The sequence below is a fragment of the Manis pentadactyla genome, chromosome 4 (assembly GCF_030020395.1).
Source record: "Manis pentadactyla isolate mManPen7 chromosome 4, mManPen7.hap1, whole genome shotgun sequence".
Taxonomy (NCBI): domain Eukaryota; kingdom Metazoa; phylum Chordata; class Mammalia; order Pholidota; family Manidae; genus Manis; species Manis pentadactyla.
Window position 1 is genome coordinate 183984714 of NC_080022.1, and position 25531 is coordinate 184010244.

Below are 25531 nucleotides of genomic sequence, written 5' to 3' on the forward strand. Positions count from 1 at the left end.
GGAACCGTGCAGGCAGGGTGGCACCATCTGGGAATCCAGTAGGGCCTGCCCTGGCGCAGCCCCTGGGCCCAGCTGCATTGTGCAGCCAAGTCCGTTTGCCCTGGGTCATGGCGGTGGGGAGGATGCTCAGCTCCTCACTCCCTGCCTAACCCATTGCTTCTTCCTTTTCAAGGGAACTGAAGTACAGAGCCGGGCGGCAGGCCGATGAGCCCAGCTTCCAGATCCGAGACTATGTGGAGTTCCGGAAGCAGCAGGCCAGCTGCTGCTCCTTCTTGTGAATCCCAAGGGGTTGAGAGGAGGCTCCAGAGGCCCACAAGGATGCAGCCTTCTCCCCCAGACCTGGTTTATTCTGAGTAGCTGAGCCAATGGGGAGGCAGTCGGGGGCCCAGTATGCAGCCCCTTCCCAAGGGGAAGCTGTATTGCCACCCCTCCCATTGTTCCTGTAGCTTCCCTGCAACTGGAAAAGGGTAATATATTTATATTTCATTTTAATGATACATAATGTAATACAAAAGAAGGGCACCAGGAAACCCTAGGAAGGGAACTGGTGGCCCCTTTGCCTTCTAATACTTGAACTTTGGGGGCTGGACCTACCTCCCAGCCATGATGAGGGTGCTATTGCTCCAGCTCAGCACTAGGGGGCACTGATGCACCCCTGGGGTGTGAGGCAGGACCCTCCCCATTCCCACCCTTCGGCTGGAGAGGCTGAGCAGACACCAGCCCTCATGTCCTCCAGCTCCCTAGGGAACAATCTTCCCCAGTAAGGCCCGTTGTGCTGGGAGGCTAGACCAAAGCCTCAGGCAAGATAAGAGATATGGAGATTGGGCAGCCTCTCTCCCTAGGAAAGGGACAGAGGACTAGCAGACTTGGTCTGTCTGTTTGGCCTTACTAGCCCCACTCTGGGTGGTATACCCCTTTTCCTCCAACCCATAAGCACATTGGGGTGCCTAGAAACATTTGGTTCCTATTCTCTGGACCTCAGATCCCAGGGGAGCCCTTTGTCTCTGAATCCCTGGTCTTATCTACTTTTCTGCCTGTGCCCCTAGACACCTAAGGTCACAGCTAGGCAAAGGTTTCTGTTCAGTCCCAACCCTTTGGTAGGTATGCAGCCCCACAGGCTACTTCTGCAAGCAGCTGTTGTGCATCTTCTGAGTTAAAAGCCAGATAAGGAGAAATCCCTGGCTCCTGGGGAGGTGGGAGGCAGAAGTGAACAAACCTCACCACACGCAATCCCCTAAATCCAAGCGCTGCCTTCTCCCTGACCACCCGTGTCCTTTTCTTCTTGGACACACCAAACTGCTTTATCTTCCAACTCCTACTGAGCCAGGTTAGGGAGTGAGAGGTCATCCATTTCTGGGTAAACCAACAGGAGGTGTGCAAAACAAGGTCATGTAGGTGAGACTGGGGTGGGGAGAGGAGCAGCAAGGAGTTTATGTGGGGCCAAGGTCACATGTCCTAAAGCCCTGACCCTAGCAATTGCAAGTGGACAGGAAGGAGACATGCAGGCCACGGCCTAGAGATACCTTTCCTCCAGCTCTCCAGGCAGGGGCAGGGGAGAGGGGTGAGAAAGAAGTATGCACTGCACATTTCTGAGGTTACTGCATTTGCTTTCAAGGCAGAAATCTGCTCTCTGAGCAGTCAGCAGCTCCAACTTGGGCCGGATAAGGAAGCTCTCTGAGGCCTCTCCCTGGCACAGCAGGGAGGAGCCTGACTTTGCCAGGCTTTTCTGGGGCCCAAGGCAGGTCACAGGCGATCCAATCATGTAGGCTGCTCTGGGCTTCTAGCATATGTGTTTTTGAGAATTAAATAGCAGTATTTTGTGAAGTACACGCTGTCCCCTCCTTCTTTGAGGTATGCATGGGAGGGAGAATCATGTTGAAAGGACTGCTATTGTGTGTTGGGAAATGTTTAAAAAAAAAATTCATACAAGTAAATTTGAAGATCTAATTGGCTTTATTAAACTATTCATGAATCGAGCAGCATCCACTCTAGAAAGTAGAGAGTTGCTCTGAGAAATTGTAGAAAATGGAAGGTTTTTATACACAGCTGGTGGTTGGGGGGGATGGTTTATTAGCAAAAGAAAAGTAGGGATTATTTCAGACAAGGTCACTTTGTCTTCAGGGGAAGAGCAGGGGTTCTTATAATGTAGATTCCTTCATCTTCTTTTAAGATGGAGAGACCTCATTTGACAGATTATTTTATCAAAGATGATAACCAGAAAACTCCTGACTGACTACTTTTCTTGGGAAGGTTGAAACCGTAATTGGCTTTAAGTATTAAGCCCCTGGTTTGGTGTCGCAGCCTAGCAGAAGTGACTCCATGTTGGGCCTGTGTCTTTCTTTTTAACAGGGAACTATCACCGACTGCCAAAATAATTTGATCCAATGTTCCCAACTGGTCACCTTACCCTTAACAGACTGCCCCCGCCTCTGTGACCAGGCTCTCTCCAAGGAGCTGAAAGGTTTATCTTAATGGCCTTAATCGTTTTTCTTTCTCTATTGTAAAAAGCGAGGGCTCCTTTCCCTGTGGATGGCACCCACAGATTGGTTCCCTGACTCTGTTCCACCTCTCTCAACCCCACCTCCCTAGTCAAACGCTGATGCCAATGCTCACGCCTTTGCTCTAGGTGGCCTGTCTTCAGTGGGGAGCCCTGCGAAGCCTGGGCTCGCTCTCTGCTGAGCCCTCACATGGTCCCAGCGAGGATCAGAGCCCGCACCCCTATGAGCAGGTCCTGGGACAGAGCAAAGTGACTCCACAAACGGGAAAATATCGGTATTCAACAAGTCCCAGGTGGACCTCTGTCTTATTCGTAAGACCTCTGGGACCTCCCAGTCCCAGAGCAATAACTTGTTTCCTTGGCAACAGTCGCGCACCCCACCCCAACCCATTGGAGATGCACACAGGTTTTGGCTAAAGGCTGTTAAAATGTTAGGGTTCTTTATCCGGGGGATGGCTCTCCTCAATTCCCGCCACAGGCTGGGAGAACTAGAACGGAGCCTACTGGCCCCTCCGCCCAGTACCGGGAACTCGCTCCGCCTCACGCCCCAACTCCTGCCTCTTGGTAACAAACACTTCCACTTCCTGAGCCCTCTTTCTTCTCCCGCCGCGGGGTGCCGCGCTAAGCTCAGGGTCCCGCCCCCATGCGTTCCCATTGGCCAGCGTAGTTCACCAGGCCCGAGCGCCCTACCTGTGATCCCTGATTGGTCCGTGGAGGTCCACACCCTCGGCGCGGCCCCGCCTCCCGAAATAAGTGGCCGGGACGGGTTCTGGAACTCTGAGACGCCGCGCGAGGCGTAGATTGCCCCGCGCGTTCCCGTTTTGGACCCTCGCAGCTGGCGGTCGCCGCTGTTGGGACACCTGCGCGATCTACCTGTCCTGAGGCACGGGTATTCCCAGTTGCGCTCCCTCTCACCTCCCGGTCCGCAGACCGTCCCACCTCCAGCCCCCCACGGAATCCCGCATCGCGCCGCTGAGCTGTCGCAGGGCGAGATGAGCTCGGACGCAGAGGCTGGGGCGCCCCTGCCCCGGCTCTGCTGCCTGGAGAAAGGTCCCAATGGCTACGGCTTCCACCTGCACGGGGAGAAGGGCAAGATGGGCCAGTTCATCCGGCTGGTGGAGCCTGACTCACCAGCCGAGAAGGCGGGGCTGCTGGCCGGAGACCGGCTGGTGGAGGTGAACGGTGAGAACGTGGAGAAGGAGACCCACCAGCAGGTGGTAAGCCGGATCCGCGCCGCGCTCAACGCCGTGCGCCTGCTGGTGGTTGACCCCGAGACGGACGAGCGGCTGCAGAAGCTGGGTGTCCAGGTCCGGGAGGAGTTACTGCTCGCCCAGGACGGGCCCGGGCAGGCCGAGTCGCCGGCAACCGCCGAGGCGCAGGAGGCTGGCAGCCAAAATGAGCCGCAGGCCGCCACGCCAGAGTCACGCGAGGCCGAGAAGAGCCATCCGGAGCAGGTAAGTGGGCCGGGAGGCGAGGCTGGAATGGAGTGGGAGAGGGGGATCGGGGAGAGTCCCAGGCGTCCCGGGTGCCCCGGCGGGTGCCCGCCTGTTCTTTCTGAAACTCGATCCTCGAGGGGGAGCCTGCTTCCGCCCTCTGGCCGGACGTACTGGCAGTTACAGGCTTTGGGCTGCGTCCCCGCGACACGCACCCCGTCCCCAGACCGGACTGGTACTCCGAGGCCCTTGCCACCTGCACCTCCTGTGCCTTGGGAGTGGGTGAGGAAGGGCGGCTCAGGGGCCCAGCCCCCTTTTCCTCGACTCCGCTGGTGGTGCGGTTCTACGGAACCCCTAGCCCCGCCCCCCCAGGACCGGCTCCTCGGCCACCCCACTCCCAACCGCCCCAGAGGTGCCAGCTTCCTCCACCGCCCCGACTTCAAAAAGCTAGAGGTGTAACAGCCTCTTCCTGCTCGGAGCCCAGGCCCTGGGAGCGGAGGGACGCAGGCATAGCTGTCCCCGCACCCCGTCCCGCCGCTGTGTGTGTCAGTGACTTCAGCCCGGCCGGACTTCAGCCTCCCCCTGAAGTCGGTGTGCCTTCTAAGAGGGGAAGCCCCGCCTTCGCAAGGCGATGCGTGGGGGTGGGGTACGGGAGGAGGCGCAGAGGCTACTGAGGTGGGGTGGGGGGCGGCCCTGCCCCCCAGGAGGATTTATGCGGCTCAGGAATGTGAGGAGTAAGCGCTAGCTTGTTATCTGGCCGCGGGAGGGAGGGCCTTGGAGGAGGAGAAATGGCTGCGGGTAGGTGGGGGGGGTCCCGCGGCCCTGGGCCCAGGAGCGGCCACAGGAGCTCACGACTGGCAAGCAGTTTGCTCTGTCTCCAGGCCCAGACAGTAAGCAAGCTGGTGGCTTTTTGCCCTTGTTTGGTGTTTCCCCAAACAATCCCAGTTTGGATCAGCTGCCGGAGGGGCAGTGGCAAAACAGGAGTTGTGCTGAAGCTCCTGTCCCCAGAGAATGAAGGGTAGGCCTCAGGCTGCAGACTACTGGGGGGCAGTGCCTGGGTCTCCCCAGGGCCCATTTGGCTTGCACCAGCTCTCTGCCTGGTGGCAGCGTGTGACAGGGGTGTCCATGGTAGCAGCAGGAGCTTCCCTGGACAGAGAAAGAGCACAGTTCAGCCTCAAGGTAGGAGGTGGAGCCTGAAAGGACCAACTGGTTTGGTGGAAATGAAGGAAGTGAGGTCACCAGTAGTCCCATCCAGCCAGAGCTGGGTGCCAGGAATGCCAGGGCCGCTAGGCTCCCACTTCCTGCTGCTGCCAGGCTGGCATTGGCAAGAGTGGGAGCACCACGGTAGGGGTTTGACACCAGGAACTTGGAGCCCATGACCTCTGATCCCAGGCAGAAATTCAGTTGTCATGTTTGTGCTGAGTGCATCAATTTGCCATCACCCACCCACCCCCCTTTTTTTTTTTGGACTTTGGCACTTGTGTGAATAACCTACCCCCACCCCCAAGTTGCAGTGAAGTTCAGCTCCTCCCACCGCCCTTTAGGTTTTACTGCTGGGTGCGGTTGGGCCTGGGGGCAGGTGGGGGGTTGCCCGGGCCAGAGTGGAGGCTTGACCTAGCACGTGATGTCCTTGCCAGGCCATCTGAAAAGGCATCAAGGCTTGGCTTCCTGCTCTCTGGGTGTCCACAGAACCGGATTCCCAGTTGGTGGCGTGACACCTGCATCTGTGTGTACTTTGTCAGACCAGGAGAAGGGCAGAATCACTTCCAGCCAGACCTGGGGTTGGGGTTTCAGGTCAACAGGCAAGTCACAGAACTTCTCTGAGCCTTGTTTTTCCTCTCTATAAAATGGGGAGGGGAAAGTATTGGATTACAGTGGTACCTGCCTTCTCTAGAACTTTCTAAATAATGGGAAGTATTTGAGCCCCTAGTAGATTGAGCTCCTTTATGCCCAGGCATTTAAATCCCAGCTCTGTGCAGGATTCCTGCAGCCTTATGCACAGCTTCTCAGCCCTGTTGAGGCCCTATGTCAGGAAATTCCCATGAAATCTAGTATGGTGGGCATGCAGATGACCCACCTTACCATGGCAAAAAAATGTTAATATCATAAGTTACTTTTTTTCCAAAAAAAAAAAATCTCTTATATATAGCATTTGAGTTTTACTTATTAGTTTTAACCTGAATTTGTTCACTAAGTGGGCGCTGTTATGTTATCTTCACTAGTTCTCCCAAGCGAAAAAGGTGTTCAGTGGAACAATACTGAGTGAGTGCTGGTGACGTGACGTTGGGAAGCCCAACCTGGGTTGAGACTGTACAGGGCAGAGGGTGAGGGGGGCCATAGTACTGGTCTAGGAGGAGGTACAGGTGTACTTCCAGCTCTGCCAACCTGCTTTGTCGATGGCTTTCCCCACCTCCCCGGGGGAGGGGTGGGGAGGGGTGGGGAGCAGCAACACCGTCAGGCACAGAATGAGACCTAAACGTTGCAGCTTGGCACCTGGCACGTGGGCCCACAGTGACAGCTGGCAGGCCTGAGCCAGCTCAGCTGTACTAGCTGGGCCACTTCCAGCCAAGTGTCTTAACCTCTGTAAGCCTCCGTTTCCTCTTGTGTAAGTTGGGGGCAATCGCTGCTGTCTCCTGTCAAGCAAGTGCTCAGAGCCTGACACTAAGTAAGTGCTCAGCAAACCTTGGTTGTTGGTATTTTAACTAATAAATATTTCACAGAGATTATTACATACCCACCCCTGGGGCAACTAGCCCTGGATCTGCCTGTCTTGCTGGGCAAGAGCGGCTGTGGCCAGGCCAGGCCTGGTGCTCAGTAAGTGCCCAGTTCCGGGTCATTGTTGAATGATCAGATGGTGTTTCACAGCCCTTCACAGTCTGGCCCCCTACTCTTTCCACCATCCCTCTTGGGTGCAAACTCCTCCTAGTCCCCATCCCCTCAAAACCACCCCAAGGATCAGAATTCCCTTCAAGCCCGCCATGCACTCTCAGCCTTCACACTGGCTGGAGCCTTAGTCCCCTTCTCCAGCACGCTCTCTAAGACCAAGGAGTGTCTCTGGGACCCCGCAGGCCGAATGACCCCCTTTCCTCTCTTCCTTCTGCTCCCTGTCCTTACACCTTTTATCGCTTTGAGCAGACAATATTTGAGTCATCTGTTCATAGTCCCCACCACCACTGCATGATGGATCCTGAGGGAGACAGCTGTGGCTTATTTGTGTTCATGTCCCCAGGACTGTGCCTGGCACAAAATCCAGAGGGGCCCAATAAATAATATTTGAATTAATGAATGAATGCGTACCAGCCAACAGGGACTTTTATCCTAATGCATCTCGGTCCAGCACACCTGGGCCTGTTTGCACCTGAAGCACACCGAGAGACCGGAATTCCAGATAGAACCTACCCACTCCTTTTACTGTCTACTAGCAGCTTCCATTTTAAGACTAGAAAACCAAAATTCTGGGCTTTGGGGGTCCACCAGATCATGTGCAAATCCAAGTTCTGACACCCACTGGCGCTGGGATCCTAACTGTTCCCTGCAAGCCTCAGCTTCCTCCTCTGGGAAATGAGGACACCAGCACCCACCCACAGGGTTTTGGGTGCAATTCCATGAGATGGTATGTGTGTGTATATGTATGTAAGTACCCGGCTTAGGATGGGTTCTTGCCAGATCTGACGCTGATCCCAGAGGCACAGACGGTGCAGGCAACCCAGGTGGCAAGACAGGCAGGCCATTTGACTCTGATCAAGTTGGAGTTTGGGAGGGCAGAACAGGGTTTGAGCTGCAGGGTGTTTGGGTTTGAAATGGACATGGTGTGTGATAGTTTGTTCGTTCATCCCCTTAAGCCACATGTTTGGGATCTCTTTCTCCCCTGGGACAGCCCCAGGTTCTTACCTTCAGGTTCCTGTAAAGTCAGATCAGTAATTCCAGAGGTACTTCTCTTGGGGAGCGAGAATGGGGCTTCCTCCTCAAGGAACTCTGTATGTCTACATGGGGGCCCCTCTTTTCCTGCCCAGATGTCCCTTCCCATAGGGCCCTGGGAACGTGGGTGAGCACTTAAGAATTAGGGGAAGAACGGGCCTAGCCAAGATCTTGTTGGTGCTACAGACCTCTTAACAGAGAGAAGCCAGAGTCCTAGGCCCCAATTATAGGTACTCTGCTCTTTTTCTGCTCTGAGATAGAATGGCCCTACCTGGGAAGGAAACTCAAATTTCTAGTGCCCAGCATTGTGCCATAAAAATATCAATATACATCTCATTGACTCCCCATGGTAACCCTGCAAATTAGGTACTTTCTCCATTTTGTCAGTTGATAATAATTGTTCAATAAGTGATAGTTATTATTTGTGTCTGTCAACGTGCTATGTAATAACATGCCTTATCTCATTCAATCCATACGCCCACTCTGTGAGGCAGATACTCCGCCCTTTGCCTGTCTATCATGTGGAGACTCAGCTTTGGCCAGTTCAGGTGGGCGGCCCCAGGGCTCTCAGCTGGGAGAGAGCGTAGCAGGGGGTGTGTCGGGCAACCCAGCTGCTCTCAGTCCAGCGCCTGTTCATCCATTCAGCCACACAGCTGGGTTGTGCTTGAGGGCCTGACTTTCCAGCTGGGCATCTCTGCCCATCACATTCTGGGCCACACGAGAGTCATCAGAGTGGCATAAATTCAGGCTACTTGAACCAACTCCCTGCGAGGATCCAAGAAGCTAGGCCCTTAGATCCCAGGTGCTTCTGTCCCCGGGGGCGTGCTTCAAGTACTATCAGGGAAGGTAACAGCCCTGATGGAAGGTCTCAGCCAAGAAGGGGCAGGCTTCTGTCCCTGGCCCTTATGTCATGATGGACAAAAGACCCCCCTGGAGGCTGACTTTGACTGTTGGCCTTGGCCTTCCTTCTCCATTCCTTAGGATAGGACAGCTTGCCATGTCCCCAGACCCTTAGGCAACCCTTGGGTTCTTGTGCCCTAGAAAAGGACAAGTGGTACAGACCCCCTGAGGTCTGGGTAAGTGCTCCCTGCTGTGTGTCTGAGGCCAGAGTTCTGACTTCCCAGAGAAAAGGCTCCATGCTCTCCGTGTGGAAGTTACTAGATCATGGGTGGCTGATTCAAACAGCAAAGGCCATAGGGATTTAGAAGAGTGTGTGTGGCTGACAGCCTAATGGATGAGGATGTGGCCTCTAGGATCTGTGCGGGCCACGGGGGCAATCACTGGCCACATGTGGCTCTTACTGCTTGAAACATGCAAGTTCAAACTTCTATGTGCAACAAGTGTAAAATGCACACCAGATTTTGCAGACTTAGTACAAGTAAAAGGATGTAAAATATCCCATTTTGCTGATATGATAGTTTGGATATATTATGTTAAATTAGATATTACAATTATTTCTCTCTTTTTTTTTCTTTTTAACGTATCTACTAGAACATTTTATATTATATACATACATGACTGGCATTATACTGCTGCTCTCAATCTGAGTTCAGGGCTGCATGTACTTGAGCAGTTTATGCGATCTCTTTGAACCTGAGTTTGGGATGAAGTCCATAGTACTTTCCTTATATATATACTACATATGTCTTCACAGCATTATATTTGGGCTTTAATGAGAAAGTACAGGGCAGTGCTCGTCAGGTAGTAAGCGCTCAGTAAAGGGTAGTTGCTGTGGGTTATTTCCATAAGGTCAGTTTCGCAAGCTCCCTGAAGGTCCTCACAGAGCTTCTTGGAACAGCCCACAGGGGTTAAATCCAGCAACTTCTGGGAGATGGGGGAGGGATGATGATGGAGTGCTTGCGGGATAAGCAGGCATGGGGTGGCCAGCTTGGATAGTGTCCAGCCAGCAGCAGCCCATGTACCAGCCTGCTCCGTCCCAGGCCTGCCCAGCCCTGGGCAGACCTGAGCCAAACTCCCTCCGGTGGGTCTCTGGCCAGCACCTGGAGAAAAGAGCAAGAGGGAGAGGCTTGGTTCAGGGCCCCTGTGTGGGGGTGTCAGAGAAGCTGCCCCCACTTTTAGCATATCTGGATCCCACCCTGCTGGGCTCCCAAGAATGGGCTTCCCACTGAGAAACTGGGAGTAAGTACAAGATCAAGGGCTGGAGCAGCTCCTTTTTTGCAAATGGAGGTGTCCAACATTCCTCAGTTTGCCCAGACCTGGTGGTGAGGTCCTACAGTGTGAAATGAAGCCACTTTGGGGTCATAGGGCATGGGGCAGTAGCAACCAAACTGTTTGAAACCCCTACCCCAACTCCCACCTCCATCCCCCAGTAAGGAGAGGATACCTTCAGCCTAGACCTCTGGGCACTGCCCAGCCTGCCCTGAGGACAGTGCTGCCATGCTGCCCAGTCACACACTACCCTCAGACACGTTACCATCCTGGGTTCCTTGAAGAGCTGAAACAAGACCCAAGACTGTCGCCTGAGTCCTGTGGAATGAACAGAGCTGCCACCTACAGCAGCCACGGTTCCTTACCCCCGACGTGCCCCCCACCCCCGCCACGTCCACCACGTTGGCCAGGGCTCCTCCCCACCCCCCATCTCCTTTTCACCTGCCCTGTTGTTGGGGCTGATTTCCTAATATGGGGCAGCAGGGCTCCATTATCTGCATAAATTAAGAGCCCTTGGCTGGACTGGGTCGGGGAAAGGGAGGTGAGGGTCACCCCTATTGTTCCCCTAGCCACTCTGGTGGGCTTCTGGTCCCACAGCCCACCCCTTCTGGGGCCTAGAGCTGGCTGACCAGCTGGAAACAGCCTGGTTGTTTTCTATAGAGCCCATCACCATGGCACCATCCAGGGAGGGGCTGGGCCCAGTGGGGCGTTGGCCACCAGCTGCCCTTCCTGAAGAGGAGCAGGGATTGGCCCTGGGCTTGCTCCCCAGAGACGGTCACCAGGATTCAGGTATATCGACTTTCCCCAGCTTTCCAGGTGGCTGCTGATGGCACCTATTGAATTCCGTGCCCGCCGTCCACTCCCTTGGGCTGTGTGGGTGGAGGTGACTGGGTGGCCACTTGGGGCTGGGCTGGGCTCTCTTTGGGGTGGGGAGGAGGTATTGGAGGGGGAAGCCATGGCAGGCCTGGGACAGGATTTGGGGCAGCCTGAGGACCTGAGGGTGGGAGAGGCCCTGTGAGAGGAGTCTAAGGGCAGCTGTCCTGGCAGGGTCTTTTCTGGTCTGCTGTTTTCTGGAATTGAGAGACTCAGACCCACCCAGGCCCCAGCCACACCCTGCCCACCTGTGCTGCCCGCTGGCCACCACTGCCTCGCGGTCCTTCCTCCCACTTCCAGGTCTCTGCCAGTCTCTTTGCTGAACAGATCCTGATTTTTACTTGCGCTCTCATTGTCATGGAGTACCCCCTGAGTGTCTGAGCGCCCTGGGGCCATGTTCCCCTTGAGGTCACCCCCTCACCCTGGCTCTGCACCCCTCTGAATATGGTACCATGGCGGCAGGCCCCTCCTGAGCTCCTACAGGCCACATACCAGGTATACTTCCCATTTTTCCACTGTCCCCAGAGGCAGAACCCAGGCCTTGCCCAGCTCTGGGGATGTAGGGCCAGGAGCAATGGCAGCCACACTCCCGCCAGGTTTCTGACACCTTTCCATCTTCTCTTCTCAGTGCGGGGCCAGGCCCTGCAGATCCCCAGGGAGGCTGCCCCCAGGGACTTCTGGCAGCACCAGCCTGCACCCAGGCTGAGATGGGCTCCTTTGATGGGCTGACCTAGAGCTGCCAGTGACACCCCTTGGAGACAGCTGTGGGAGGGGTGAAGGACGGGTCTTCCTGGAAGAAAAGGAAGCCCCCAGCCCTCCCATGGAAAGGGAGGGAGCCTCCAGGGATTTGAGAAGGAAGGAGCTAGACAGAGCTCTGTAGGTGTCTGAACATTCCAGAAAACTACCTGAGGCTTCCTCTCCTCCCATCCCAGTGACCCCCAGAGGGCAATCACACAGGGCCCAGTGCAGGGGGAAGGGAGCAGGGGCCCTGACCCCTCAGGCTGGGTCCTCAACACTCTCAATCCTCATGGCTTGGTGCTGGAAGAAGGGAGTCAGGTTCAAAACAGGCCCTCCAGCTTTAATGACAGGTCACTAGGCAAGAGGTCCAGGGTTGAAATGTGCCGAGGATCATCGGTGAGGGAAGCCTGCAGCACAGAAGACCAGGCCTGAAAGCCAGGAGAGTACCCTGAGCCCCCAGATCCCCCTTCCGCTGACACACTGAGCCCGGGGCTGCCCACTGCCTCACCACCTGGCCCACGGCTGCAGCCCTGGCTGCAAGAGGCTGTGAGCACCCGGAAGGAAGGCTGTGGTTTCTGTAGCTCCCAGCCGCCTCCTGGCAGGCAGACTACAACCCCTGCAGGAAGGGCCACCCGGTGTTTGTGATGCCTGCTGAGGCCTCAGCTCCAAGTGGGCCTCCTCTCAGGCTGGACGTGGATCCTTAAGGGCCAGCCCACGGATGGTGGCAGGGACACGGGGCCAGAGCGCGGCTGGTGTTCTGGCTCCGACACTGTAAGGCTGTGTGATGTCAGGCAGTGGGCTGATCGTCCCCAGTCTGTTTCCCCATCTCGGAAACGGGAGAGACTTGGCCAGGCTGCTGTGGGAAAGCTCTTTGGAGTGAGGGGCGGTGGAAGGAGCAGAGACATGAGAGCCACCCCCTCCCCGCCTCCTTGAGACAGAAGGCTGAGCCTGCCCGGTGGTGACAACTGGTCGGACCTGTTTCTGCTTACCTGGGCCCGGGGAGGGCTGCCTGGCAGCTTTGTGGAGGGATTAGCTGGAGGGGAGAAGAGCCTCACCGCCCAGAACAAGGTCCCGGTGGGCTGTGGGGGCCTCGCAGGGATAAGCAGCAGGCGGTGGCATCAGCAGGCCTGCTGGGAGCGGGCCCTGCAGCGAGGAGCCAGGGGCACGAGAACCCGGTGGGGCAGAGAGCGCCTCAGTGGGGCCCCCTACTTGTTTATACTCATTTAATTGTCTTGGCTGTTGGGATAGGGGCGCCTGGAGTGAAGTCCCAGGCCTCTGTCCCTGATTAGGGTAAACGCAGGCCAGCGGTCACCCCTCCTTCCTACATTGGTGACTCCACACCCCTCACCAACATCCTGAAACACAGAAAGACCCACCCAGGTATTTAAAGGAAGCCAAGTCAGCCTGCGCCACCCCCTGAGAGTGGAGGGCTGGGGAGCCTCAGGTGGCGGCTGCCTCCTGGGGCCAGCAAGTCGGGGCAGGAGGCCTTTAAAAAGCCCTCCTCTCCTTCCCCAACCCCTCCCTTGCCTCCTCCACGCCCAGCTGGGGATGGGCTTTTGGAGCAACCTGGCCCCACATCTCCAGAATCTCCCTCCTCAGCTCACGTGACCATTCTTTAGTCTTAACAACAGTGGGAAAATCTACACGTGCACAGGGATTTCAGAGTTGTAAAATGTTTCCATGTATGTTAATTATCTCACTGGGTCTCACAGCAACCCTGGGAGGCAGGTGGCACTATAGAATATATAGAATGATCTATAAATGAGGAACCCCAGGCTCTGAGAAGGAAATTACTCTCCTCAGGGCACATAGCTAGTGTGTGGGGGGGTGAGGATGGTGCTGGAACCAGGGTCAGGGCCCTTAGTGGCCATTGCTCATTGCCTAGCATCCGCTGCCTTGCTCACTGCAGAGAAGAAGGTACAGAGGGGCTGGGAGGCAAGACCCGGGATGATGTGGAATGGCCATGGACCCTCCTTCATCCCCACAGAGTGAGCTTCGGCCTCGGCTCTGCACCATGAAGAAGGGCGCCAATGGCTATGGCTTCAACCTGCACAGTGACAAGTCCAAGCCAGGCCAGTTCATCCGGGCAGTGGACCCAGACTCGCCTGCTGAGGCCTCGGGGCTCCGGGCCAAGGACCGCATCGTGGAGGTAGTGTTTCTTGCCTTCCTCCCGGGCTCTTCCTTCCTGACTGCCCCCCGCAGATAAGCCACTCCTGGGGCAGCCTGCACACCCTCTGCTCCTTGGTTAGCCCCTGGGCCCAGGCCACCCACAGGTGCTGGATAGATGGAGGAGTGGGGGGGATACAAGGGTGGGCAGGAGGGAAGGAAGGGAGGAAAGATGGGTGATGGATGGATGGATGGACGGACAGAAGGGCTGACTCCTCTCCTGCCCCCACATCCCCGGGCAGTTTTTCCCCTGAGCAGACACTCGGTGGCACGTGATTTACCCACCCGTCCAGCGTCTTGGGCTACCCCAGAGTTACCCACCGCCTGAGGCCCCCATGCTGGGCATAGGCAGGAGGGATGAACGCCTTCTCCAGGGGTGAGGCCTTTCGTGCACTCATATGCTCGTACACCATGGGACCGGGCTCAGTGGGAGAGGAAACGTGAGCCAAGTGCCTTGGGCGGGTCCCAGAATCTCAGTCTTAGAACCTTAGAGCTGGAAGAGCAGCTTTCGCAAGACCTCTCATTTTACATGTGAGCAAACTGAGGCCCGGGGGGGGGTCGGATGGCTAGTGCACAGAGAAGCTGGGGCCCGACCCCGATCTTCCTGTCCCCTCTGTCACAGCTGTGTTTGTTTAGTCTCGTCTAGATCATTTCTTTGGCTTTTCCCACATGTCCTGCCTCCCCCACTGACTGTCCCTTGGCCTGATTTCGGACTCTCTGGGCAAGGGGCATGAGTGTCCCCAGGCTGCCCACTGGCCAAGGACAGAAAGGACCAGTTGCACCTCCTCCACCTAGCCCTCCTCCCCACCCCCACCCCCACCCCAGCTGAGGCCTGTGCTGGTAACCCCACCCCCACCCCCAGGTGAACGGGGTCTGCATGGAGGGCAAGCAGCATGGAGATGTGGTATCTGCCATCAAGGCCGGTGGGGACGAGACCAAGCTGCTGGTGGTGGACAAGGAGACCGACGAGTTCTTCAAGAAGTGCAAGGTGACCCCATCCCAGGAGCACCTGCATGGTGAGCTGGGTGGACAGCCGAGCCGGGGATGTTGGCTGCGCCCCACACTCAGTGCGTCCTGGGTTGTGGGTGGGCAGCTTTCTGCATCAAATCTCCCTCCTGGCCCTGCACGGGAGGCCCAGAGGTGCGGGTTTGGAGGGAGGGGCCTGGAGTCAGGAGAGAATCAGGGAGCCGCAGTAGGTTCCTGAGTTTGGCCCCTGATAGTGGTGAGCTGGTACCAGGGAGGGTGGGATAGGGTGGAGCTGCCGTACCAAAGGGAGACCTGAGCCCCCAACGCCTCCACCCCCGCAGGTTCTCAGGGCAGTGCTGACACAAAGAAAGGGTTAACTCCGGAGAGGCCTCCAGCCTTTGCGTGGTCAGATCAGAGTCCAATGGACAGGGCCCAGGGCCTCCCCTCCCTTCCCTCAGGTTGTCTTGGAAACCCAGGCTTGCTGGCTGTAGGGAGCAGTGGGTCCCCCATCGGTCCCTGCGCCCCTGCCCTCCCCATCCCCCACATCCCCTTGCCAAGCCCTGCACCTCCCCCTGCCTGAGCCCAAGCCAGACGGGGCAGGGCTGCTACCCTGGATCAGGGAGGAGTCAGGCAAGCAGTGCTCTGCTACCCAGTCTGGACTTTCTCCCTGAGAAGATGGCTCCTTGGGGGGATGTGGGGTAGGTGGAAACTCTCTGGACTTTGTAAGAGGTGGAGCCTCCCAGGGGTGTCAGAGTTCTCTTGGCGGGGGGTGGGGGGTCCACACAAAGGTCCCGCTGTTCCTGCCACAGACTTAGACCTCCAGCTGGAGGGGCCCATGGGTCCTGAGGGTCTCCTGGGGATGGGTCAGTTTGAAGTCCCCAGCAGACTTGGGGCCTGGGAGGTGGGGCAGCCCCTTACCCTCATGTCCCAAGTTCATGGGAACCACATAACTCAAGATAATTGCCTTCCTCAGTAAGGGGGATACTGAGACCCAGAGAAGCCCAGCCTTGCACTTGGTGACATGATGTGGGAAGACACAACCGAAATTGGACCTCCACTCCGCTCCTCCCCTGCCATCTCCAGCCCCCCTCTTCCCCTACCCTCAGATATCCTCTCTCCTGTCTCACTCTAGCTGGGCAGGAAGGGCCCTGGGAACTAGTGGTGGCGACCTCTAGCCAGAGGACCTGCACAGGGAGAGGCCTGGGGCTAGGTCTCCTCCCCAGGTGTCCCTCCAGGTTGGTGTCCCCACCCTGCTCCAATGGGATGGAACTGTCCCCAAAGAGGGGAATGCACCCCCTCCCAGCAGCTGCCCCCTGGCCACCATGAGACAGGGTGGAGTTCAAAAGGAAGGGGCTGGCTTGGGGAGAGTGGGTAAATGTCCCTGTGTGTCAGCAGTCCCCTGGCCGCCGTGGGAGGGCTGCAGGTGTTGAAAGGAGGATATGCTGGAACAGTCCCCGTTGTAGCCATGTGGGACCTCTGTGTGCAGCGAGCCCAGTGAGGGTGGTCCTAGGCTGGTGTTCTCTCCCTCTGACACTGCTGACACCCCCAGGTTTCCCATTGGCTGGGGCAGGGCACACCCCGGACACTACCCTGAGCCCTCTTGTCCCCTCATTTCCACACTGGCAAGCCAAAGAGTTGGGGTTATTTTCTCTTTCAGCGGAGGCAGGTACTAACCGTCATCTGGGATGTAGTTCCAGTTCTGGTGATACCATCATTATCTAGGAAGCATTTGAAAAATGTTGATTCCTCGGCCTGCCCACTGAATCACAAGCTCTGGGTGCCAAAGTCCAGGAATTATTTCTGACAAGCTTCCCAGGTGATTCTCAGGCATCCAGCCTAGGATCTCCACCCCTTCCAGGACACTACTTTTTTCAAACAGCTCATTACCCATCAGTGGCTCATGAGATCAGTTGAGTAGGCAGAGACCAACATATTTTAAAAAATGAAACTGAATCGAAAATATCAAAGAGCATTTTTTTTTCAATATAAAAGTATTGCTTTATGAAACCTGTGTTACACACACGCCGTTACTGTGTCAGCTGAGTCATCAAAATGGCAAATGTACGTCCAGCGGGTTGCAGTCAGGAGACGGATCAGAGCATGTGCCCAGCCCTGGTCTCCCTCCCCTCCAAGCTGCACTGCACTGGCATTCCCCAGAGCTGCTGGACTCACCTCTGCCTTTTCCTTCACCTAGGTCCCCTGCCCGAGCCCTTCACCAATGGGGAGATCCAGAAGGTAAAGGCAGGCCCTCTAATTGCTCCTCTGGCTCAGTCTGGGGGCTGCGGGAAAAGGGTGGAAGGTGGAGGGCGGCCAGCTGGCTTAGGTCGAGTCCCTGGTGTCCAGGCTGCTCACCCCTGAGCTCCAGGCTATGTAACTGCTGGTGGACTCCTCGGCTCTGCCTAGGGCGCTTACGGTCGGGAGGGCGAGGCCTGGCCAGGCCCTTTGCAGCAGCCATCCTGGGTGACAAGCCCTGCCTCCAACTCCCCACCGTTCAGAGGAAGCCATTCTTCCCCCCGAGAACAGAGCTTCAGTGTCTGGACGTGCACTGCGCTGGCCCTGCTACTTCCAATCTGGGTTGGAAGAACAAAGCCCCTCCTCCCTGGCAGAAGGGAAGGGGAGGGGAGGCAGGGCGAGATGCCAGCCGGAGCTGCAGAGGAACCCAGGCAGGGCTGAGCACCAGGCTGAAGCACTGGCCAGGGGGTGGGCCGATTCAAGGGTCAGGCACAGAACAGGAGCTCTGCAGGGTCTGCTCAAAGGCCTCCCTTCTCCAGGGGCTCCTGCCAAGGGACGTAGCCCTGGGCCACCGGAACCTTCCATCACTCTATCCAGGGGTCGAGAGCTCTCATCCACCTTACTCCATTAAAGCCCTTCTTGGCTGCTTTGGGGTTAAGGTTTCGAGATTTCTGGGGTCAAGTCTAAGTAAACAGCAGGGCCACAGGAGATTCAGGGAGCATCACACGTGTCCCCATGCCAAGCAGAGAAGCCCCTCCTCCATCACTTGCCTACAAGGTGAGTCAGCCTTGAAGGCTACACTGGGAGGACTGGAGGACTGAGCAGTTCGGCTCATCCCACGACGCCACTCCCACCTGGGCTGTAGAACCAGACTACCCGCTGATCCTTGGAAGAACGTGAAAGTGTAAATCCCCCAGGAGGCGCTGGCGGGCTTAGGCATGGGGCTTTGGGGTGGGTGGCAAGGGCCTGAGTGGAATTTCTCAGACCAAGGCACCTGTCTTCCTTGGGAACTCCCCTCCTTGCTCAGGACTTCCCGGCCCAACCCCCACCCCTCCTTCTTTGTACCAGGAGAACAGTCGTGAAGCCCTGGCCGAGGTGGCCTCCGAGAGCCCCAGGCCAGCCCTGGCAAGATCCACCTCCAGTGATAACAGTGAGGAGGTAGGCTGGCTGGCTGAGCGGGCAGGGGGTGGCAGGGGGTTGCAGGAAGCCCAGTCCCAGACCACACTCGTTCCTGGCACACCAGCCTGCCTTGGAGGTCACGTGCTGAGCCACATCCTGTTCTTGTGACCTGGCTTCCCTTGGTGCCACCCCCAAGGGAGTCACCTCACCAGGGCTGAGGACCAGGACACCTTACTGGGCACTGACCATGCCCCCTGTGTCCTCCTCCTCCTCCTCGCAGCTGAATTCCCAGGACAGCCCCAAGAAACAGGACTCTGCAGCACCCTCATCTACCTCCTCGTCCTCTGACCCCATCCTGGACCTCAACATCTCCCTGGCTGTGGCCAAAGAGAGGGCCCACCAGAAGCGCAGCAGCAAACGGGCCCCGCAGATGGACTGGAGCAAGAAAAACGAACTCTTCAGCAACCTCTGAGACCCCTTGCACCGGCCACCCAGGAAAGGTGGAAGGGCCAGGCCAGCTCCACAGTCAACCTCTTTTTCCTCCCCCCCACTTGCCCCTGAATTGACATAAATCAACACCAGCAGCTCCCTCTTTTTTTCCTGATTTTTCTAGAGAACTGTGTTCTTCCCTTACCTCACAGAAGGTCGTTTTTCCATCCCTCCCAATCAAAAAGCAGACTGTCCCCCCTCCTGAGTGCTTCCGCCGACTGGCTGTCCCCTCGCCACCCTCTTGGGACATCACTGGGATTTAAACCAAGCGAGGATCATGGGACCAGGCGAGAGGTCATCTTCCCTCACCACCCCAGGTGTGACTGGGTCCAGGGTTGATCAAGGATCTGATTACAGCGCGGCATCTCACAGCAGATGGGGCCCATCATCCCGAGACTAGCTTGGGCATGTTTGTTTTGTTCATTTGATTTTTTTTTTCCTTCATTAACATGATTCTTCAAGTTGTTGCATCCAGGACATAGCAGTGGCCTCGGCCTAAAGGTTTTTTGTTCCTGCTCCCACCCCCTTAGCCCTGGACAGCATGGGGAGGGTTTGGCTCCCCCTGCCCAGCCCTGAGCCAGGCACCACCATTGTTAAGAAAACTCCATCAGAAATGCAACTGGTTTCTCCAAACTGCCTCAGCCTCTGCGTCTTCCTTCAGGCCTCTGTCCTCCTGGCTCTAAGAAATGGGGAATGGGCGCTCCCAGGGTGGCCTCAGGCTCAGAGGGTGGCCCAGGGGGAGAGTAGCCCTGGGCTCCCGGGCTCCTAAGCCAGGCATGGGGTGTGGGTGGGTGGCTGTTCCCAGAGGGCTCAAGCCTGTAGCTGCCTGGGCCACACACGTCCTGTGAGAGCCGGAGCCACCCAGTTCCTACGTGCTTTGCTCAGGGGTCAGCATGCCTCTGTGTGCAGAGGCTGCCCTATAGGGATGTGGGAGCTGAGACCCAAATGCACAGAGGGCTCTGAGCAGTTCCTCTAATTACAGGAGCACTGAACATGTAAATCACAGACGAAGCTGGGTTTGGAACGTGGGGTGCGGGATTCCCAGGAGGGACGTGAGCTGGCGCCAGGTGCTCTATCTTATCTGGCCACAGACAAGACTGGAGGGCAGTCGTCCAAGACTAGGAGAAAACAAGACCAGCCTGCTGAGCGTGGGGACATGCCCTGCGGCAGGTAGTGTGAAGGGGGACTTTCCAAGGGCGAAATGCCCTGCTCCTCCACAAGAGGTCCAGGTCCCTTCTGGATCTGGCACCTGAGGCCACACCTGGAGGTCTATCAGGGTGGCCCCTGAGGGCCAAGGCTGCAGAGCTGGGAAGTGCCAGGGCAGGCGCTCGGAAAGAGGGGGAGTTGGCCCTAGGCTGCTCTTGCCAAGCCGGAAGGTCACTCAGAATCCAGGTTCCCGGAACTAAGAACAAAAAAAGACACAGTGAATCAACGAGGGGACCCAGGGATCACTGGGGGCTTAGAGAAGGGCTGATCACACTTTGGCTCTCTTTTGTTAGGGCTTAGATTCAACCAGCAGTAAGAGAAGCTATCCAAAAAAGCCCTTACCTTGGCACCAAATGCCCCAGGCCCTGATGGGGTAGGTGTGGCCTTCCCCCAACCCCAACCTCTATCCTTTGACCCATTGAGGAGAGGGGGAGGTAAGCAAGCCTGAGGACTGCCCCTCAGGCTGTGGAGGCGCCTTCCCTACCCCCACCTACTGGGTGGGGAAGCCCTGAAGGCAGACGGGAGAAACAGTGGCTCAGAGGTAACTCATGGCCGAGAGGCCCCAGCCAGCAAAGCTTGTTGTCCCAGGTGTTTCTTCTATTCTAGTTTTCCATGTGCTTAGTCTGGTGTGAGATGCCAGGCTGGACGGGGCTGGTTGCCAGGAGGCCTCAGCAATCACTGTAGTTCTGCCATCAGACGCTGAGTCCTCCAGCAGGTCCCCTCTCCTGGGACTGTTTCCTCCTCAGAGTGCCTCAAGTGTCCTCAGGAGTCTTCCACAACTGTTTGAAACAGGCCTGGCCTTTCTTCTCAGTCCCCCAGTTATGATGGAGGACAGTTAGGAGCCAAAGGTTACCCGCCTTGTTCTGAGATGGGGAGACAGGCCCAGCTCTGGGGCTCCCTGGCACCAGTTGCCAGGCAATCCCAAACCTGTGCCTCCAGCGCCCCCTGGTGGGCTCGTCAGGTGCAGCTGCTACAGAGGCTGAAGGGTGAGGAGTGGCCAGCGCGAGGCCACAGTACCTTCAGAAGGGTACCACGGAGTGGCCTCCATTTCCTCCTGCACCTCTTGCAACTGAGCAGCAGGCTCCAGGTTTCATCAAAAGAAGGGTGCTCTAGGCACGAGGAGCTGTATCCAACACTCGTTCCTAAACACTCCAAAGGGGAGAAGAGGAAGGACACTTGCCCTCTCTCTAAACCTCCTATCTGTCCTTCCAGGGCCCAGCTCATTCATTCCCAAGCCCAGGCTCACACCCAGCCTGCTTCTGCAAGACCAAATGGTCGTGAGCTGCCCCTGCCCCTTTCCTACCATGCTGGGCTGGATGCTGCGGGCTGCGGACCTGGGAGCTCAGTTTCACTCAGGCCCAGTGAAGAAACAGAGAAAGCTGCATGATCACTTTACTCCGGGCCAGGCCTCAGCCCCAGGGCGGTGCCTCTGGCCTTCAGGGGAAGGCAGATCCTGCCCATCTGCCAGGGTCCCCTCTGCCTCCAGCTCCCCGCTCCACCCTGCATCCGTCCTCCCGCGGATTTGTGTTGTTCCCTCCAGGTTCCGAGAGCCTGAGTCCGGGTGGGCCCTGGAGTCACTCAGCCACGCTGCCAGCCTGCAGGAGGCCAGGAGCACTCCATACCCAAGCCCGTCGGTTCACCGCCTGGTGCAGGGCTCTGGCCTTGTGGAGCCACTGACACAGTGGGGCTCCGATGACCCATCCCTGTAGGGCCTCTCTTCCACGTAGCTGGTCTGCTCCAGGAGCCACTGCCGCTCCCGCTGGCTCACTGTCAGTCTCAGTGTCACCTCCTGGAAGATGCTGCTCACGGCCACCTGCGTGAGCCAGAGAGCAGCCTGCTGAGTTAACAGCCACAAGTGCTGGCATACCCAGCCCCAAGCCACAGACGTCCTTACCTGCTTAAAGTGAAGCTTTTGGAACATCCGGATGCTTGGTTCATTTCTTTGCCCAATTTTAGCCTCAAACTTGGTCAGACCCAGCTTGGCCACTCCTCCCAGAGATGAGAGAGAGGGACAAGCTGCAGGATGAAGTCCCCCCAAACCCAGCACCTCCCACCCCTCCTGTCCTCATGTGCAGTGGGTACCTGTCACCCACACCCACACTCAGGCCTGAGGAAGGCTCACTCCCAACCCCTAGGCCTCACCTGGGGCCTGGCCACTTCTCCCCACTTTTCTGCTCAGACTCCCTTACCATAAGACATCATCATGAGAACGGCCTCTGTGCCAAAGCCTCTGCCCCTGCAGTTGGGCTCTAGGAGAGACAACGGCAGTCACTGGCACCACATGCTGGGCTCCAGGGCAGGCGCTTGACAGACAGGACCTCATTCAGTCCCCACAACTCTATGAAGTTGGAACTATGACTACCATTCTGCAGACATGCAAACAGAGGCCCAGAGAAGTTCAAGGACTCTCCCAACAGTTCCCAGCTTGGGGACCCCCAGCAACCTGCCCCAGAGTTGACGCCTTAACCTGAGTGTGCTGCTTCAACAGGAGAGGCAGCAGCCCCTTAGGGGAAGGCTGTGGACCAAGGACACAGAAACTGGAGAGGCTCTTCCCAGAGCATAGGGAGAGGCTCCAGGGGAGATCTTTTATTTTTCAGAGGGCCCCCAGCCCCCTCCCAACAGTGGGGCAGGCTCAAATGTAAAGACCCCCAAACCAAAGGTTAAGTACACATCTAAGTACAAGACAGGAATAAAGTGAACCAGCAAGGATGAAGCACCAGGCTGATGGGCAGTCTGCCCAGGCCAGGTGCTGGGCTCACCAACACGGAGCCTCCCATCGAGCTCTCTGATTGCCCCATGCAGCCTCGACTGCCTTAAGGTTCAGCAGATCCAAAGGCTAGGAGGGAAGGCAGGCGGGGCCAGGCAGAACAAACCTGCAATCATGACCTCGATCTCCCCCAGGGAAGGGTCCCCTAGGTCTGTGAGGAAGAGGTTCACATCTCCCGCCATACAGCTCTCCTCAGTGGGGCCTGGCTGGGCCCGCCACTTCTCGGCATCCAACACAACGAAGGTGCACTCTAGGGAGGGAGGGGCCGAGGTTACTGCCTGTACTCCCAGGAGGGGTGAGGTGAGGGCAGTTTTCTCCCCAAACTAGAGGCCTCTAGACCACCACCATCTCTGAGACCGTCAGGGGACAAGGGGGCCCACAGTCTCCCTCAGCTGACGACAAAGACTTAACTCTGTCTCGTGAAGGAAAAGACAGCCTTCTCCAAACAACAACTGTATTCTCAGAAAGCATGGGAACCAAAGAAGAGCAATAACCACAACTGAGTTTGTGGCAAGGGATGTGAGGAACAGGCCTCAGTTTACATCCAGTGCCCCAAATGCTTTACTTCTGCTAGTCTTTCTGAGCTTGGTGCACTGAATGGGCAGAAAGACAGAAGCATGCGCCACAGGGACAGGCTACAGCGGGCATAATAGTATATGGGTTTCAGGCACCTTTCAGACTTTGCACAAAGCGCTTTTCACAAAGTTTCTGTGGCCCCAGAAGGGCTTCAACTGGGAGTGAGAAAGGAGGGAAGCTGGAGACTGCCTCTGGAGTCAGGCCTCCCACTACCAGCCCAGCCCAGGCCTCTGCTTCTCACTGTCCGCATCCTCCCGCCAGCTCTGCTGCATGGCATATTCCTGCTCCAGGCTCAGCGGCTCTGAGGCTGTCAAACGCTGCAGCTCCTCTGATTTCATCCACTCATGATACCTGCAGGGACACAGAGATGGCCTTCAACATGCAGGACTGATTCAGAAGCATGGGTCTGACACTCTATGAGATGAAGAAATGGATGGTAAGAAAGGAGAACCCCACGGGGCTAACACAGGGCTCACAGAAGACCCAAAGAAAGGGTTATCATTGCTTCTACGGCAGAGGGCCACAATAGAAGACCTAGAGTCAGGCCAGTCCTACAAGAAGACAGCACGAGGGGTCAGTTCTATCCATCCAGCTTCCCATCCAGTCTCAAGGGTCAGTGCAGGGGAGCAGTCTAAAGCCAAACGTTCCTCAAATTCCTGACGGGAAATATATGGCAAGCTGACCTCAGTAAACAAAGCTGTACAGATCTCCACAAAGGCCAAGCATCAAGAACCGCACCCTCCCCCGACACATACAAAGAAAAACTACAAGTAGAGAATACACCCCTACATCACCACTATCCCAGTCTACCAGACAATCGCCAGCTGCTCCAGCAAGAGTCCTGCCCTGTGACTCACTCCTGTGCTTTCAAATCAATAGACATCAGAGAGCCCAGCTCAGGTTTATGACACGCTCACATTAAGTCTCCAAGAACTGAGCATATTTACTGGCACCAGAGAACGTCACTAATTTACAGTTGGGCGAGAAAACTTTTTTTTTTTTCTTACACACATTTCATTTCCTTGCTGTAAATCCAAAAGGGAAGTTGGGAGGGTGAAAGGGAAAAACAGGGATGGGCAACTTCTTCCAAGGAAGTCACAGTCCGCTGCTTACGTTTTCACTTTTGCCTGTATATAATCACTTCTCACACCAATATTTGTCCTACGCAGAGGAAACAGCCCGATATTTGGGCTAAGGAAGGCTGACCCTCCTTACTGTGCCTTGGAGAGCGAGCTCGCATCCTGTGTCAGGCGGAATGGTTACCTAGGCACGTGCTCCGAGGTGTAGGGTACCAGCACCACCTTCTTCCCCAGCAGCAAAATGTTCTGATTTAACCTCATGGGAGCAGCCTGCAGGTGAGAGGACAGACTTCAGAACCTTCCACTTAGGGTAGTAGCTAAATGCCTTCTGAGGGTAAGTTGTTGAAGTGCCTTGGGCCTTTTTTTCCAGACACTTCAGAGAAGGCGGGCTCTAAACCCCTTGCAAGAAGGAGAACCGGGCTGGTTAAATATATTTAAAGAACCTTTGACTCCCACCTCAAGGAGCTAAGCCTGAGCTGCTATTTCGACCGGTCCCTTCCATCCCCCCTCCCAAAACCTGGACGCCTCAAACCCAAGCATTAATTATCCCCAAAGTTCCCATCACTTGCCCTAACCCTGAAACCCGCCCCAGGATCAACTTTCAGCCCTGCCCTAAACCTACGCGCAACCCCTCTCCTCAGCAACCACCCACTGGGCTCTGGCCCCTCCCTCTTATCCCGCAAGCCAAGTCCACCAGGCCACTTTGGGGCCGGGCTTAAGTTCCCAGTCCCCTCCCCTCTGTGTGGAGCTACAGGCTGCTCTCCTCGACCGCCCCGCGCCCCCACCCACCAACTACCGGCGTCCCGAAACGGCTAAGTTCACACTCTCTCCCTGCCGACGAAAGCGTCCCAAGTAAAAGGGCAGATCCACCTCTTAAAACCAGCACGGCTGCGCCACCGGCTGGCTGGCTGCTGTCCCTCCCGCCAGCGCGTCGCCCACTTCCGCCACGCAGACGGCAGCTGCTAGGGCTCAATCCCGGTTCCGCCTCCGCGAGGCGCCCAATCAGCGCTCTGCGCCCCCGCCCGAGGCGCGCGCGGAAAAGGTGGGCTCCTGGCTCAGGAGCATGCGCGCTGTGGGCGCTGGCTCGGGACAGCTGGCGCCGGCCGCTGCCGAGGGGCTGGAGGCGGTGGGCGCGGAGGCTCGGAGCGAGCTACGCTGCAGGTGTCCGGCCGCGTGGGAAGGTGGGATGGGCTGGGGTGGCATCAAACTCCGAGCTTCTCCTGGAGGGGGGAAGAAGTCGGCGAGAGGCTCGGAGCAGGGCTCTTGAGAAGAGGAGGAGGTTTGAGGGTGGGAAGCCTTAAGG

The 25531-nt window shown here is 56.8% G+C and overlaps 4 protein-coding genes across 13 annotated transcripts in view; 3 read left to right on the plus strand and 1 right to left on the minus strand.

Annotated features, from left to right (window-relative positions):
- Positions 1–1827, plus strand: part of RAB37 (RAB37, member RAS oncogene family) — a 54810-nt gene extending 52983 nt beyond the window's left edge. For all 4 annotated transcript variants that reach the window (XM_036900104.2, XM_057501679.1, XM_036900105.2 and 1 more), the window contains one exon: positions 173–1827. In XM_036900104.2, coding sequence (XP_036755999.1) covers positions 173–278 — 106 coding nt within the window. In that variant the 3' untranslated portion in view covers positions 279–1827. The remainder of the gene's footprint in view (positions 1–172) is intronic.
- Positions 1828–3291: 1464 nt separating this feature from the next.
- NHERF1 (NHERF family PDZ scaffold protein 1) lies at positions 3292–19237 on the plus strand. Of its 2 annotated transcripts, XM_036900089.2 has the most exons (6): positions 3292–3951; positions 13616–13777; positions 14657–14810; positions 16955–16995; positions 18061–18150; positions 18392–19237. In XM_036900089.2, exons 1-6 carry the CDS (start codon positions 3490–3492, stop codon positions 18581–18583), a joined length of 1101 nt encoding a protein of 366 aa, XP_036755984.2. In that variant the 5' UTR covers positions 3292–3489; the 3' UTR covers positions 18584–19237. The 2 variants fall into 2 exon arrangements, with proteins under 2 accessions (XP_036755984.2, XP_036755985.2); XM_036900090.2 differs by lacking the exons at positions 18061–18150; positions 18392–19237 and adding an exon at positions 17652–18029.
- A 1944-nt stretch (positions 19238–21181) lies between these two features.
- On the minus strand, positions 21182–25162 carry NAT9 (N-acetyltransferase 9 (putative)). 4 transcript variants are annotated; one of them, XM_057501681.1, is made up of 7 exons: positions 25099–25162; positions 24413–24498; positions 23391–23500; positions 22680–22823; positions 21996–22055; positions 21701–21792; positions 21182–21619 (listed from the first exon to the last, which is right to left on the minus strand). In XM_057501681.1, exons 2-7 carry the CDS (start codon positions 24487–24489, stop codon positions 21443–21445), a joined length of 660 nt encoding a protein of 219 aa, XP_057357664.1. In that variant the 5' UTR covers positions 24490–24498; positions 25099–25162; the 3' UTR covers positions 21182–21442. The 4 variants fall into 4 exon arrangements, with proteins under 4 accessions (XP_057357664.1, XP_036756001.2, XP_057357663.1 ...); XM_036900106.2 differs by having other exon boundaries at positions 21701–21795; XM_057501680.1 differs by lacking the exon at positions 25099–25162 and adding an exon at positions 25018–25077 and having other exon boundaries at positions 21701–21795.
- An 83-nt stretch (positions 25163–25245) lies between these two features.
- Positions 25246–25531, plus strand: part of TMEM104 (transmembrane protein 104) — a 51654-nt gene continuing 51368 nt past the window's right edge. For 2 of the 3 annotated variants that reach the window (XM_036900085.2, XM_036900087.2), the window contains exon 1: positions 25246–25389. The gene's annotated coding sequence lies outside the window, so the exon portion shown is untranslated. Of the gene's footprint in view, positions 25410–25531 lie in introns of all 3 variants that reach the window. The other variant, XM_036900086.2, reaches the window with a different exon arrangement.